At 48.1% G+C, this 14,921-nt stretch overlaps 1 protein-coding gene across 1 annotated transcript in view; it reads right to left on the bottom strand.

Moving 5' to 3' along the window:
- The window catches only part of ITGA3 (integrin subunit alpha 3), a 78,986-nt gene extending 65,014 nt beyond the window's left edge, over positions 1 to 13,972 (bottom strand). Inside the window, exons 1-2 of the mRNA XM_056864620.1 lie at positions 13,743 to 13,972; positions 8,493 to 8,600 (exon numbers count right to left, since the gene is read on the bottom strand). Of these exons, the coding sequence (XP_056720598.1) occupies positions 8,493 to 8,600; positions 13,743 to 13,972 (338 nt within the window). The remainder of the gene's footprint in view (positions 1 to 8,492; positions 8,601 to 13,742) is intronic.
- Positions 13,973 to 14,921: the final 949 nt, after the last annotated feature.

Consider the following 14,921-nt stretch of genomic DNA (forward strand, 5'->3'; position numbering starts at 1 on the left):
AAAGATTCCTAGAATAACCCGACAATTAGAGGATTTCACGGAAAACATTTTTCTTGGATGATCTAGCAGATGCTTTAGTAGTTTATAGGGCAGCGTTATTTACTGGAGCTTCTGAGAAATGAAGGCATTAGTTGCTTGACAGTTGCTACTGGAGGCCCATCGTGCTTGTGTTTTGTGGATGGTTCCAGAACTCTACTGAGGTTTTTGCAAAGGCGGACAGCGGATGGACAGACAGACATGGGTCTGTGGAATTGGGGAGGGGAGAAAGGCAGGTTGTGACTGAGCAAGGTCAGTTCCCAAAATATTTTGCAGAAGTTGGTCTCAAGGTTGGAGGAAAGACTGGTTGGGCATAAAGAGGGTTTGAAGGATGAGAAAAATAATAATTTTTTTCTTTCCTGGCAGCAGTGGCGGATCTACATGTTTGGCGCCCTGAAGCATGAATTGTTATGGGGGCCCCTTCGCAACCAGCAACAATAGGGCATCGTCCAACAAGGTCCAAAGGGCCTTGCTGCCCTTGCAAGGACCTTGAGTCCGAAGTGGCGGAGAACAGGGGGGTGGGATGGAGTCCTTGAAAATGGGCCATACAGTGACAAAGTAAAACTACAGAACTATTATGCCATGCGCCAACGAAGGATTTGAGGATCCAGCTGCCAAAATGTAGGCTGTGAATAGATTCTGGCGAGCTCAGTGAGCCCTTACAGCTGAGGGTTCGAGCTCTGCAAGCCCCCGAGAAAATTTTGAAATTGGACCAATTACAGGGACATTTTCAGGCCACATGAAATGGGTATTAGAGCATATTCTAAAGTCAATATTAAGTACTTCAACCCATTGGCTTATGAGACGATCACTAAAAAACGCCATCAATTTTGTTGAAAAATTCACTCATTAAAAAAAGTTGCTTCAGGGGGCCCCTCCGGGATTAGGGGCCCTGAAGCTTAAGTTTCATTAGTTTCACAGTAGATCTGCCTCCGCCTGGCAGAGGGAAAGACAAGGACAAAAAAGGAAGGGGGGGCCCTTAAGATTGACAGCTCTAGGTTTAGGGTTGCCAGGCCCCTCTTTGCCACTGGCGGGAGTGGAGCCTGAGGAGGGCAGGGTTTGGGGAGGGGATGGACTTCAATGCCATAGAGTCCAATGGCCAAAGCGGCCATTTTCTCCAGGTGAACTGATCTTTATTGGCTGGAGATCAGTTGTAATAGCAGGAGATATCCAGCTAGTACCTGGAGGTTGGCAATCCTATCTGGGTTGGGAAATATTGGAGATTTTGGGGGTGGAGCCTGGGGAGGGTGGGGTTTGGGGAAGGGAGGGACTTCAGTGCAGTATAACACCATAGAGTCCACCCTCCAAAGCAGCCATTTTCTCCAGGGGAACTGCTCTCTCTTGCCTGGAGATCAGTTCTAATAGCAAGAGATCGCCAGGTACTACCTGGAGGTTGGCAACCTTAAGTCCAAATGAATGTGTTTGCCTCAACCATGACAGGATTGTACCGGGGGGGGGGGTGGGGGGAGAGAGAAGAATTGTAGCCTGAATTTGGAATACACCTTTTTAGCACGTGGCTTTCTTGGCCCAATTTCTTCTCAAAGGTGAACAGCATTTGTGGAAGAGAGGCGATTAGAGACCTGTGCTTTCCAAACAAACCTGCCTGCCCTTCAGACTTTGTCCTTGGGCCATGGCTGTTTTCTTAAGGGTTGGAGGTTGCCTTCAAGATCTCTGCTATGAAGAAGAGAATCTTTCCTTCCAAAAGACCCCTTTGCCAGAAGAATATCCAGGGCTTGCAGTAGGAAAAGGAAGAAGGAAGAGGAGGCTGTAAGAAGTCTCACCACCGCATCTCAGCTATGCAGGTATTGGCTGTGGCAGGCTATTACATTTTTCTCCTGCCACTCTACAGCTGCCTCCTTCCCATTATACCCGCCAGAGTGTTTCACCCCCTTGGAAAGGAAAAAAGCCCTCCGCTTCATCCAGAGCCTTTCACATGAATCTCTGGAATGCCCTCCCAGATGCTTTTCAAGCCAGGCAGCTGTTGCCATCAGAAACCCTCTCCAGGGCACAAGATATCCTTGTTCAATGGGGAAGAGAGAGAGAAACCCTCCAGCTGTCTCTGGAAAGCAGAAGCCAAAGCTTTGCTGTGTTTCTTCTGGATTTGCCCTGGTGTTTGATAAGCAGAAAAAGGGCCAGAAACAAACCATGCAGCATTGGCTTTATTTGACAGGAGGAGGAGGAAGAGAAGTTGGTTTTTATATGCTAACGATCTCTATCTTTTTTATACGAAGAATCAAAGCAGCTTACAATCTCCTTCCCTTCCTCTCCCCACAACAGACACCGTGTGACTGAGTTAGGTGGGGAAGAGAGTTCAGAGAGAACTGTGACTAGCCCAAGGTCATCCAGCAGCCTTCGCGTGAAGGAGCGGGGAATCAAACCCGGTTCTCCAGATTAGAATCCTTAACCACTGCTCTTAACCACTATGACACGCTGGCTGTGACAAAAGAAGAAATGCTGAAAAATCGATCCCAGGCAACAGAGGTTACGGGACTCCAACATGTCTGCTCGGAGACCCTTACTACCAATACCAGATGTGTAGAATCTGGTCGTGATGTGTGGAATGGTTACTTCAGAGCCCTGAAAAGACACTATGTAACAGCTCAGGGTCACCCACATAACCTCATTAACTTATGGAACTCATGGCTACAAGATGGCTTAAAGCGATTCAGGGCCGCAAGGTCTCCCGCCAGCAACCCCTGCTTCCTTCAGGAGAAAAAATTATTTAAAAAATAATTGGAGCATAAGAACAAAAGAAAAGCCATGCTGGATCAGACCAAGGCCCATCAAGTCCAGCAGTCTGTTCACACAGTGGCCAACCAGGTGCCTCTAGGAAGCCACAAACAAGACGACTGCAGCAGCACCATCCTGCCTGTGTTTCACAGCACCTAATATAATAGGCATGCTCCTCTGATACTAGAGAGAATAGGTATGCATCACGACTAGTATCCATTTTTACTAGTAGCCATGAATACTCCTCTCTTCCAGCATGATGTCGCTTCCAGGGTTTCTGAAGAAATGAAGTCATGCCACAATATTAGAAAAAAAAATGCTAATGTGATGTCGCTTCTGGGAAAGCTTGGAAGTGACTTCAGGTAGCACTAGGAATTGCAGGAAACTATGGTTTTGCCTGGAACTGGCATCATGGTGCAGATGACAACGTGGCCTCCTCAAACTCCCCATCCCGGAAGCTGCCACAACCCTACAAGTAAGAGTATTGTGATGAAGGACTTAATACAATTACCCTTATGCAGAACTTCTTCAGAAGTGTGCACAGAAGAAATACCCCCAAATAAGCACCAAATGGTTAAAAAACAGAATTGGCATCCCCACCCCAAGTGAGGCTCTTCAACCTTTAACAACCCCCCTCATATGCACATATGCACACTTCTATATTTCCCTCTTTCATTTCAAGTCCAAACCTGGAAAAGCTCAACTAACTACATTTCTGCTTGGCAGGCAGCTGGGGAAAGCAGAGGCACTAGGGTTGCCAAGTCCCTCTTCACCATCGACAGGAGGTTTTTGGGGCGGAGCCTGAGGAGGGAGGGGTTTGGGGAGGGGAGGGACTTCGATGCCATAGGGTCCAATGGCCAAAGCGGCCATTTTCTCCAGGGGAACTGATCTCTGTTGGCCGGAGATCAGTTGTAATAGTGGGAAATCTCCAGCTACTACCTGGAGGTTGGCAACGCTAGTTCTGGTAGCAGGAGATCTCCTGCCACCACCTGGAGGTTAATGAAAACAATGGATCTATGCTTTAACCACAGTTATACCAAAAAATCAGCACGAGGGCTCTGCTTTTAAACATAAGATTATATTCACCAATTGCCAGTTGCAAGTTTCCCTTATTTAAGTAACACTATATACATTGTATTATATTGTTTAAATGTTAATTTTGATTTCAATGTATATAGTGTTACTTAAATAAGGGAAACTTGCAACTGGCAACACTATATACATTGAAATCAAAATAAACATTTAAACAAGATAATACAATGTATATAGTGTTACTTAAATAAGGGAAACTTGCAACTGGCAATTGGTGAATATAATCTTATTTTTAAAAGCAGAGCCCTCGCGCTGATTTTTTGGTATAACCACCTGGAGGTTGGCAACCCTAAGAGGCACACTGGCATTAAAGTGGTGGCAGTACCAAAAAAAGCTGGCTGCCACAGCACCCCTGACAAAAAGGGCAGTCCCTGCCATGCACTGAACATCAGAGGCACCAGCTTTGATTTATACCAAGGTTAAAGAAGAGAAGGGGAGGAAAGGCCGGCTCTTAAATAACATAATACTGGTCTCCATGGGAACTGAGGCCTAGGCTAAGAGAGGGAGTTAGTTGATCAAGAGGGGAAAAAATCCAACCGGTTGAAAAGGTCTTTTGTAAAGCCGAGCAGGCCAGTCCTGCAAAGAACAAGAATGTTCACAGGTCCGTGGGAACTCCACACCCTGACCCTCAAAAACCGGAGCCTTCCCTGGGCCTCTGGGGTTTAAGCTTGCAAGCTCCAACTAATCCAGGATGGAGAGAGAGTGCAAAATGCCCTTTGGGGGTCATACGGGATTCCAATCTGCAAAACTAAACAGCGCTGGAACTCAGACGCCTGCCTTTCCTTACCTCTCAAGGTCGTTCAAGGGCTCTTGCTAGGGATGCCAACCTCCAGGTGCGGCCCGGGGGTCCCCCTGGAACCACACCTCTCCAGACTACAGAGATCAGTTCCCCTGAAGGAAAGGGCTGCTTTGGAGGATGGACTCTATGGCATTGAACCCCACTAAGGTCCCTGTCCTCCCCACCGGCTCCATCCCCAAATCTCCAGGAATTTCCTAACCTGGAGCTAGCAACCCTACAGCCCCCCACCCCTGTGCAACCTTGCTCTTCCTTAGGTAATGGTCATACATAAGAAGGTACATGGGCTGAGGAGAGAAGGCAGCATGGTATAGATTCATCTCATCAGATCTCGGAAGCGACACAGGGTGGTGCCTTGGATGGGGGACCACCAAGGAAGATTCTGCAGAGGGAAGCAATGGCAAACCACCTCTCCTTCTCACTTGCCTTGAAAACACCTTACTAGGGTTGCCATAAATCAGTTGTGACTTGACCGCACTTACATATGTATGCAGGTTGGCATCTGTAGAGGACAGAGGAGACGAGATGCCGTTCATGGACTTCCCAGTGCATTTAAAGCTATCAGCTTTCCTTTATGACAGGTAATTTAAGATCAGTCAGAAATAGGGTTGTCAACCTCCAGGTACTAGCTGGAGATCTCCTGCTATTACAACTGCTCTCCAGCCAATAGAGATCAGTTCCCCTGGAGAAAATGGCCGCTTTGGCAATTGGGCTCTATTGCATTGAAGTCCCTCCCTTCCCCAAACTTCGCCCTCCTCAGGCTCTGCCCCAAAAACCTCCCACCGGTTGTGAAGAGGGACCTGGCAACCCTAGTAAGAAAGGCTCTGCTCCAAGAACCATCTCACGGGGAGGCCCAATAGGACTCCACGCAAGGCAAAGCCTTCTCCGTGGTTACCCCCAGGACATCCAAATACCCTAACGCACCCTTCAATGTAGAAAGGAATGAAACCTTCCCATTCACATTTGCCTTTTGAAGACTGAGATCTCCTGCCTTTTTATCTTTGCTACAATTTTAAACTTGATGTTAAAAGAATAAGACTCGTTTTATAGATTTGTCATCATTTTGTGGCACTTGGAAATTCTTAAGAGCTTCAAAATCTATTAAATGAATAGGAAGATAAATTTCACGCATTCCACAGAGGAAGGGAATGCAACCATCTTCGGGGCCCATGACCTCAGGAGAAAGCAATTTCTAAGATGGGAACCGCCATGGAGAACGAATGCTTCTTTCAAGGGTAACAGTTTATTTAGAGGGCATTTGAGTGACCCTAAAGATTAAGGATACAATATCCATATGGATTTTCTAAGAAAGATTAGAATCTAGTCTTCCTAGCTTGCAAATTTATGGATCTTTCCTCAAGTGGAGGGAAGGAGAGAGAAGATCTATGTACATTTTATTTTCCATAATACCATTGTCATGGATGGTCGCTCTTTTCTTAGGGGAGGGCCCTGCCTTTGAATTTAACCTCCGAGAATTTTGCCCAAGCGTGCAGTTCTTGGGAATAAAAGTTTTGGAGTGAGATGGGGTATTATGCATGTGGGTTAACTGGAGGGATATTCCAGATTTTTAGATGCCAGCACTGAATATTTAAGACCCTTTCCTCTACTGATTTGCCGCAGCCTACTTATGGCAACCCCGTAGGGTTTTCAAGGCAGGAGACATTCAGAGGTGGTTTGCCATTGCCTGCCTACACATGGGCTGAGAGAGTTCTGAGAGAACAGTGGCTGGCCCATTGTGGAGGAATGGGGAATTGAATCTGGTTCTCCAGATTATAGAGTCCGCATAGGGTTGCCAGGTCCCTCTTCGCCACTGGCATGAGGTTTTTTGGGCGGAGCCTGAGGAGGGGAGGGTTTGGGGAAGGGAGGGACTTCAATGCCATAGAGTCCAATTGCCAAAGTGGCCATTTTCTCCAGGTGAACTGATTTCTATCCGCTGGAGATCAGTTGTAATAGCAGGAGATTTCCAGCAAGTACTTGGAGGTTGGCCCACCACTCTTAACCAATCAATCAAAACCTTTAATGGCATATAATATTAGGCCAGTACAAAATACCAATTAAAATGTCAAACATCAGATATATACACAAATTAGGCACAACAATTTACTCCCAGTTCCCTTTTTTTGCTAATCATTAGAGCGTTATTAAGGAATTTGGCAACCTACTCAGTTATGCCTGGAGAAGTATCTTTCAGTATATATTGTTCTTTTCAGTTTGTAAAGATGGGGTCAATATATTTAAGCCCTATTATCTGTATAGAATGGGCAATGGAAAAGGATGTGCCAAATTGATTCGACACTTTTCAGTGCACCTGGGCAAAGTCTGTCATCATAATCCACTTTTTGGGATCTACCAAATAAAACCGCTGATGGCATAACATTGAATCTAGCCAGGGAAAAAGCTCTACGCAGTTGTGGATTGTCTAAAAGATGAAGATACGAGGCTGTGCTACCTGCCTTCAGTGAAAGCCTTAAGGGGGAACAGCTTTTGTCAGCTGCACTTCCAAGATCTTGAAATTGAATAAGATCTTGAAATTGAATTAACCACTACACCACACTAGCTCTCACTTTACATTTCCTTATTTCTGTGGTCTTCTAAAATTTGGGAAGCAACTCCCAGAGGCACAAAAGAGGATCCATGAGCTTTAGGGCTTCTAGAGGTTATGAATCGTTGCTCTACAACAAGTTCTCTCTGCACCCTTGAAGTGTGACCCCATTAGACCAGGTGTTTCCACACCACAAGGAGCACAGATACAAAGGTATGCACTTTAAGGCACTACTCAGACGGGCAGCAGCTCTCCAAGGTCTCAGGTGGAAGTTTTTCCCATCACCACCTGCCTGGTCTGTTCAACTAGAGATGCTGGGGATTGAGCCTGGGATCTTCTGTGTGCCAAGCAGAAGCTCTGCCACTGAGCCTGGGCCCTTCCCACTGGTTTTTGGGTCATGGCCATCATAGCTGCTGTGGTGACCGGCTGCCCTCTTTTTGTTTCTTTTCATCGTGCCTGCACTATAGTGGCTTTATCTATTTCCATTCCAATTTTTAATAAGCAGCAACAGGTCTCTACAGTAACCCCCCTTTTTTTAAAGAATAGCTCTCAAAAAGCTGGTTGCAAGGCACGAAAGGCAAGCTGGGAAATAGGTCCCACGAGGGACCAACGGTGGGAAAATAGTTAAATTGTGGAACTCCCTGCCCCAGGATGGGGTGATGGCTGCCAACTTGGAAGGCTTTAAGAGGGGAGTGGACACGTTCATGGAGGAGAGGGCTAGCCATGGTTACTAGTCAAAATGAATACTAGTCATGATGCATACCTATTCTCTCCAGGATCAGAGGAGCATGCCTATTATATTAGGTGCTGGGGAGCACAGGCAGGCATAATAATGCTGCTGCAGTTGCCTTGTTTGTGGGCTTCCTAGAGGCCCCTGGTTGGCCACTGTGTGAACGGACTGCCGGACTTGATGGGCCTTGGTCTGATCCAGCATGGCTTTTCTTATGTTCTTATGAAAATGGGTGCATAGCAGGGCAAGAAAACGCACACTGTTCCACCCAGACTGCATGATTATGCACTCAGGCTGCATTCTTTCCAAAACGATTGGAGTAAAGCCGGTTTGGGAATAAGCATATCGAAGACAGGGGAAAACCTGGGAAGCGGATGATGAGTGTGGAAGGTCCAAAACATGCTCCTGCCAGGAAGCCAAGGTGAGAAAAACCTCCGTGTAGAAACTGCCTTTGTCTGAGAGGCTGCATCCACACGTTACTGGACTTTGTGTGATTGTGGCATTCCTGTGGTTATTCGCAACTGCATGGACAAGTCAGGCCACAAAGGCAATTCCTGCTGCAGCACGAGAGGGCAACATCCCAGGCCGTGTGAATGCCGTTCTGCTCCAGTTCACTCAGCGCGGCAGCCGCATGGGAGGAGCCCTCGAGAAGGTTACCAAGCTCAGGGAGGCGCCTGCAAGATGAGGCATGTGCTTGGGAGAACAAGCCCAAAGGGATAAAAAGCACTGCCAGCCGCGTGCTGCAAAGCAATCCCAGCCAAACACCAGTTTACGTGCCCCAAAGGGACATTTTTGTCCTGCACTCCCAAATATGGCTATGCCCAGCCCCGACCGCGATGCCCCCTCCGAATAGGAGGCAGTGGGTGCCAAATCATGCTTCCTTTCCTAGTCATGGTCTTTAAAAAAACCTCCTTTTGTACAATGCAATAGCTCCAGCCATTTCATAAAGAGAATCATAGAAATAAGCCATCAAGCGGAGACACAAGATTACACATAGTACAGACATGTGTTCCCTGATGTGTAGGGTTGCAAGGTCTCTCTTTGCCACCAGCAGGAGGTTTTTGGGGTAGAGCCTGAGGAGGGCGGGGTTCAGGGTGGGGAGGGACTTCAATGCCATAGAGTCCTATTGCCAAAGCGGCCATTTTCTCCAGGTGAACTGATCTCTATCGGCTGGAGATCAGTTGTAATAGCAGGAGATCTCCAGCTATAGGTTGGCAACCCTACCGATGTGCTTCTTGCCGCTTTGGTGCAAGAGGTTCAGTTCAGGAAGGATCCATTGCACATGACCCAAAGGCCTTTGCATGGGAGGTCTGGTTTCTCCTCCCCTCCCCTACCAAGGCTCTAAGCATTGCTTCTGCAGAGTCAGCAAGGGGCAGGTATTTCCTTAATCCCTGTCATTGTGGACGAGACTCCGAAATGTGCAAGCGCTTCCTGATCCAGGAAACAGTACAAGCAGCAGAAAGGTGTATGCAGGCTACTGGCTGAGGCTTTCATTGACAGGGTTGCCAATCTCCAGGTGGTGGCTGGAGCTATTACAACTGATCTCCAGCCAACAGAGATCAGTTCCCCTGGAGAAAATGGCCGCTTCAGCAATTGGACTCTGTGGCATTGAAGTCCCTCCCCGCTCCAAACCCCACCCTCCTCAGGCTCCGTCCCCCAAATCTCCAGGTATTTCCCAACATGGAGCTAGAAACCCTACTCATTAAAGGATGCTTTTATGGGACATCAAGATTAAAACAAGCTACTCATTAAAGGATTCTTTTATGGGACATAAAACAAGCTGCTGCTGGAATTTGCTGTCATATGTGATGCGAGCATGGATGGGAACTGTGAGCATCGAGGCACCCCAATGTCTTTGTGGGGCTCCTCCTTCACTCCCTGGGACCGACTGTGGGGCAACTGTGTGTATCCCTTACACATAGGGTTGCCAACCTCCAGGTACTAGCTGGAGATCTCCCACTATTACAATTGATCTCCAGGAGACAGATCAGTTCACTTGGAGAAAATGGTCACTTTGGCAATTGAACTCAATGGCACTGAAGTCCCTCCCCTTCCCAAACCCTGCCCTCCTTAGGCCCCACCCCAAAAACCTCCCATTGAGGCAAAGAGGGACTGGCTGGCAAACCTACTTACACACCAGTGTGGTGTAGCGTTTTAGAGCAACGGACGAGGGCCAGAGAGACCCAGGATGAAATCCCTGCTCTCCTACACCCACCTGGGTTACTTCTCTCTCTCAGAGGAATCCACCTAACTGGGTTTTTAAAAATAATTTATTTATTAGAATATTTATACATCGCCTTTCCTCTTAGTTCAAGGTTTTTTGTAAAGATAAACTAGGGAAAGAGGTGCCATCCTAGAAGGAAAAACAGAGCGGAAAATATGCATAAATAACAGGGCAGGATTCCAGCATATTCTAATGAATGTCAAATATCCATTTGGAAAGGTTTGTCAATCAGAAGTGGGAAGAAGGGTAAGTTATATGTACCAGTTCATCATCCAAGGTCTTTGGTAAAGGCAGGGGGCTCCCAATTGCGTTTTTTCCCCCAATACCGTAACTAGGGTTGCCAACCTCCAGGCACTAGCTGGAGATCTCCCACTATTACAACTGCTCTCCAGCCAATAGAGATCAGTTCACCTGGAGAAAATGGCACCTTTGGCAATTGGGCTCTATGGCATTGAAGTCCCTCCCTTCCCCAAACTTCGCCCTCTTCAGGCTCCACCCCCCAAACCTCCCGCCAGTTGTAAAGAGGGACCTGGCAACCACAACCGTAACTCATTCATACAGATTCTGTATCTGATTTGACCACTGAAAGGGAGTCCCAAAAGACCATTGTATGAGCCAACCCGTCACCAGCCTTTCTTTCTATGACCATTTTGGAATCAACCAATCACACCCCAACACTAGCCTTTTAAGTACAACCCACAGTACCCATTACCAGTCCGGAACTCTTTTGGGCACATGGTCTAACAGATGCGCACACAAGAACCTGTCCCGCCGGCAGACGCCGCTGGCCCATGGCCAGCTATCACAACACGTGCGGCACATGTGCAAAAGGGCAGGCATCTAGGCACATGCTCAACGAGAGGTCAGGTGGCCCCATGCCAGGGGAACCATGCTGCTGCTCTGAAAGAGACCGACATCCCAACTGGGGATTTATTAAAGATGGGAACAGCTGATGGTGTAGCAAAAAAAAAAAAAAAGACTGCTAATGCGATTCCCATGAAAACCAAAGCCAGATAGGGAATGCAGGCTACACATCCGAGTAATTTACACACAGAGACAAAACTTTCACAGTCTCAATCTGACTCAGCCCTTACTACCTGACTCTCCACACACTATGGTAAAAGTAGCTTTTGAGAATGACTCACTCCCTTTGACCTTTGATAAGTTACTTCTAGTTATTCCTTAGCACTAAGTTGCATTAACTTCAATGAATGGAGCCTAGACAATGGCTTAAAGGCAGGTTGCTGTTATGCTTAGATGGGTTTGTGAACAAACAAGCGGCCCATGGATTAGAAGAAGAGTTGGTTTTTCTATGCTGACTTTCTCTACCACTTAAGGGAGACTCAAACCAGCTTACAATCACCTCCCCACAACAGACACCCTGTGAGGTAGGTGGGGCTGAGAGAGTGTGACTAGCCCATATTCACCCAGCAGGCTTTGTGTGGAGGAATGGGGAAACCGATCCATTTCCCCAGATTAGCCTCATGTGGAGGAGTGGGGAATCAAAACCAGTTCTCCAGATGAGAGTTCACCGCTCCAAACCACCGCTCTTAACCACTACACCACGCTGAAACTCACTCAGCCCCACCTACCTCACAAGGTATCTGTTGTGGGGAGGGGAAGGGAAGGTGATTGTAAGCCGGTTTGAGACTACTTAAAGGTAGAGAAAAGTGGGGTTTAAAAACCAACTCTTCTTCTTCCTGAGCATGCAGTACCTCATATGAGGAGCATGGCACACGTGGAAAAGGGGCTTCAACCTCCCTCCCTGTGTCATTTTCCCAACCTGAAACAGCCCCAAGGGAGGGTGCTATTTCGAGAGATCCATGAGTTTCCTGGGACCAGATGGGTTTTGCCAACAGGCCCGACAGCACATGGCAGGCTAGGAAAATGGCACAGGCAGGGGGAGGAGCTGAAACCCCTTTGGGCTTTTATTAATTAAATTTATACCCCACCCTCCCCGGCACTGCCAGGCTCAGGGCGGCTTCCAACAGAATAAATACACAGATATAAATATATCAGTATGAAAACATAACACTTGAAACTATAAGTGCGTACACAGGAATTGAGGAGAAACCGCAGCTCACATTTGTCAGCTATGCTCGACACGGGGCAAGGACCTCAGACCCAACCCTGTGTACTTCGTAATGTGTGAAACAACACATAAAATGCAACAAGGCGGGCCTGAGTGTATATGAAATCAGCACAATGGGACCTGAACAGTACTCATCCATACACATCTAGACATTAGGAAGAATTTTCTAACACAGCGGTTCCTCAGTGGAACAGGTTTACTTGGGAGGTGGTAAGCTCTCCTTCCCTGGGGGGAGGTTAGATGGCCATCTGTCAGCAATGTTGATTCTATAACCGAAAGCAGATCATGAGAGGGAGGGCATCTTGGCCATCTTCTAGGCATTGAGCAGGGGTCACTGGGTGTGTGTTTGTGGTGGGGGGAGGTAGTTGTGAATTTCCTGCATTGTGCGGGGGTTGGACTAGATGACCCTGGTGGTCCCTTCCAACTCTATGTTCTATTATCTCTTTTCTAGGGAAGAGGAAATCTTTCTCTCCCCCCCCCCTTTTAATATATAAAGCCCAGTTGAATCTAACAGGTAAGAAATGAATGAAAAGGGCTAGCGTGATGTAGCATGTAGTGTAGAGTGTTGGAGTAGAATCTGGGAGACCCAGGTTCAAATCCCCATTTGTGCCAGGGAAGCTTGCTGAGTGACCTTGGGGCAGTTACATTCTCTGAGCCTGACTTTCATAGGGTCGACATGAGTCGGAAGCGACTTGACGGCACGTAACATGCACACAACCTACCTCACAGGGCTGCTGTGAGGATACAATGGAGGAGAGGAAAATGATGTAAGTTGCTTTGGATCCCCACTGGGGAGAAAGGTGGAGCATAAACGAATAAAACCAATCAATTTAAAAAACAAAACAAAGCAAGTTTGGATCAAGCATGAAAAATTAGTCACTTCTCCACTCGCATGCAGAAACCTTAAAAAGACCCCCTTGTTAACCAGCAAGAAACTCAGAATTAAACTTTCCACCCCAAGGAAGGAATAAAGGAGCACAGCGTTTAATTAAAAGCAGGTTGAAGTCTGCCAGACTTCATTATCAAAAAAAGAAAGGGGGAAAAAATGGAAACATGCACTGCAGACCCGTGCTTCCCTGCCCTAGCAATGCATTAAAACAGGCCACACCAACAGCCATGAAATCTCAGGTTCTTACTCCAGAGCTCTGTGTTAATCAAAAGCCTGCTCATTCTTACAACACTGAGAAATTCCTCGGGCACTATTCGACATCTCCGAAGTAAACTTTCGGTTCAGAGACACATGCATGGAAGGTTTTGCCTTGGATTTGCCTACTCTTTAAATGCATATTTCCCCCATCCATATTCTCAAAACTCAACAATAAGCCCCCACGCAGAGTTTTGAGAACTCGGATGGGGGAAAACGCGCATCCCAACAAGCAGCAAACCCAAGGCAAGACCTCCCGTGCGTAAATGGCCAGCCTGTGACCCGAACCCTCCCGCCGAAACGAGAACACCAGACAACCCTGCGGCTCTCCGCATCAAACACGCGTCGCCACTTACAGGTATCCCTGCGGGTCGGTCCGCTGGTGCAGAGCGACCGACAGCCCGAAGAAGCTCTCCGGCGTCCGGCCTTTCTTGAGGACCACGAATTTGGTGTCCAGGTTGAAAGCGGCACCTCGGGGGGGCCAGAGGGAGACCCACAGCGCGCACCCCCAGAGCAGCGCCTCCCGCCTCCAAAGGCGGCTTTTCCGCGCGGGGTCTCTGCAAAGGTGAAATGGACTAGAAGCCATGGCGCGCCTGGTCAATTTCCCCCAGGTCTGCTCCTCGCCCCCTTTTTTTGCAGCCCGGCGTGCGCTTCTGACGCTCAGCGTGGGTTGGCTGACCGGTCCCTCGCTTGTAGGTCGGGTTGGGGGGGAAAGGTTGCAGTTGGTTTCGGTTCCTGGAGTTGTCCCCTTCGGCTTCCTCCTGTGTTTCCCCCCCTTTTCTTGCCGGCACCTCCTTAGATCCGAGGAATCCCCCCCCCCTTCAATTCTTCTTCCCACCAAGCTTGAAATGCAACGATTCTCCGCCTGGTGTTACAAGGGGGTGGGAGGAGCGGATCTGCGCGCGCCTGGTCACCACCTCCTCCTCCTCCTCCTCCTCCTCCTCCCCACCTTGCACAGAATCCGAGCGGCCGCTTCTGGCTACACTTTTCTTCCGGGGGAAAAAAAAAGAAAAGAGCCGCAGCCAGGCAGGATCGACAGGCTGTTGGCTTCTTAAAGGGACCCGGGCAGGTAAACCAACCCGGGAGGGTGGAGGGCAGGAGAGGGTTTCTCTAAAACCCCAAGGCTTGCCTGGAAGCCTGGGGCACAGGTTTGGAGCCGGGTGTGAGGAGGACCTTAACGAATGACAGAGGTCAATTCACGGTGGTCCATCCGTTTTTGTTAGTCTTTAGGGTGCTACTGGACTCTTGCTCTTTTCTACTAGGATGACAGAGGGAAAGATAAAACTCTGCGCGTGCTCGCCTTTGGCATGACGCCCCATCAGAAAAAGGAAGAAAAAGGTTTTAGCGTGCATGCCAGATCTATTAGCCTAGCATGCATGCCAGACCTGTTATTGTTCTGGAAAAGTGCAATGTTAGAACAATGCAACCAGGAGAGGCTGTGGCTCAGTGGTAGAGCATCTGCTCTGCATGCAGAAGGTCCCCGGTTCAATCCCCGGCATCTCCAGTTAAAGGGACTAGGCAAGGAGGTGATGTGA

This window comes from Euleptes europaea, chromosome 18 (genome assembly GCF_029931775.1).
Source record: "Euleptes europaea isolate rEulEur1 chromosome 18, rEulEur1.hap1, whole genome shotgun sequence".
Classification (NCBI taxonomy): Eukaryota; Metazoa; Chordata; class Lepidosauria; order Squamata; family Sphaerodactylidae; genus Euleptes; species Euleptes europaea.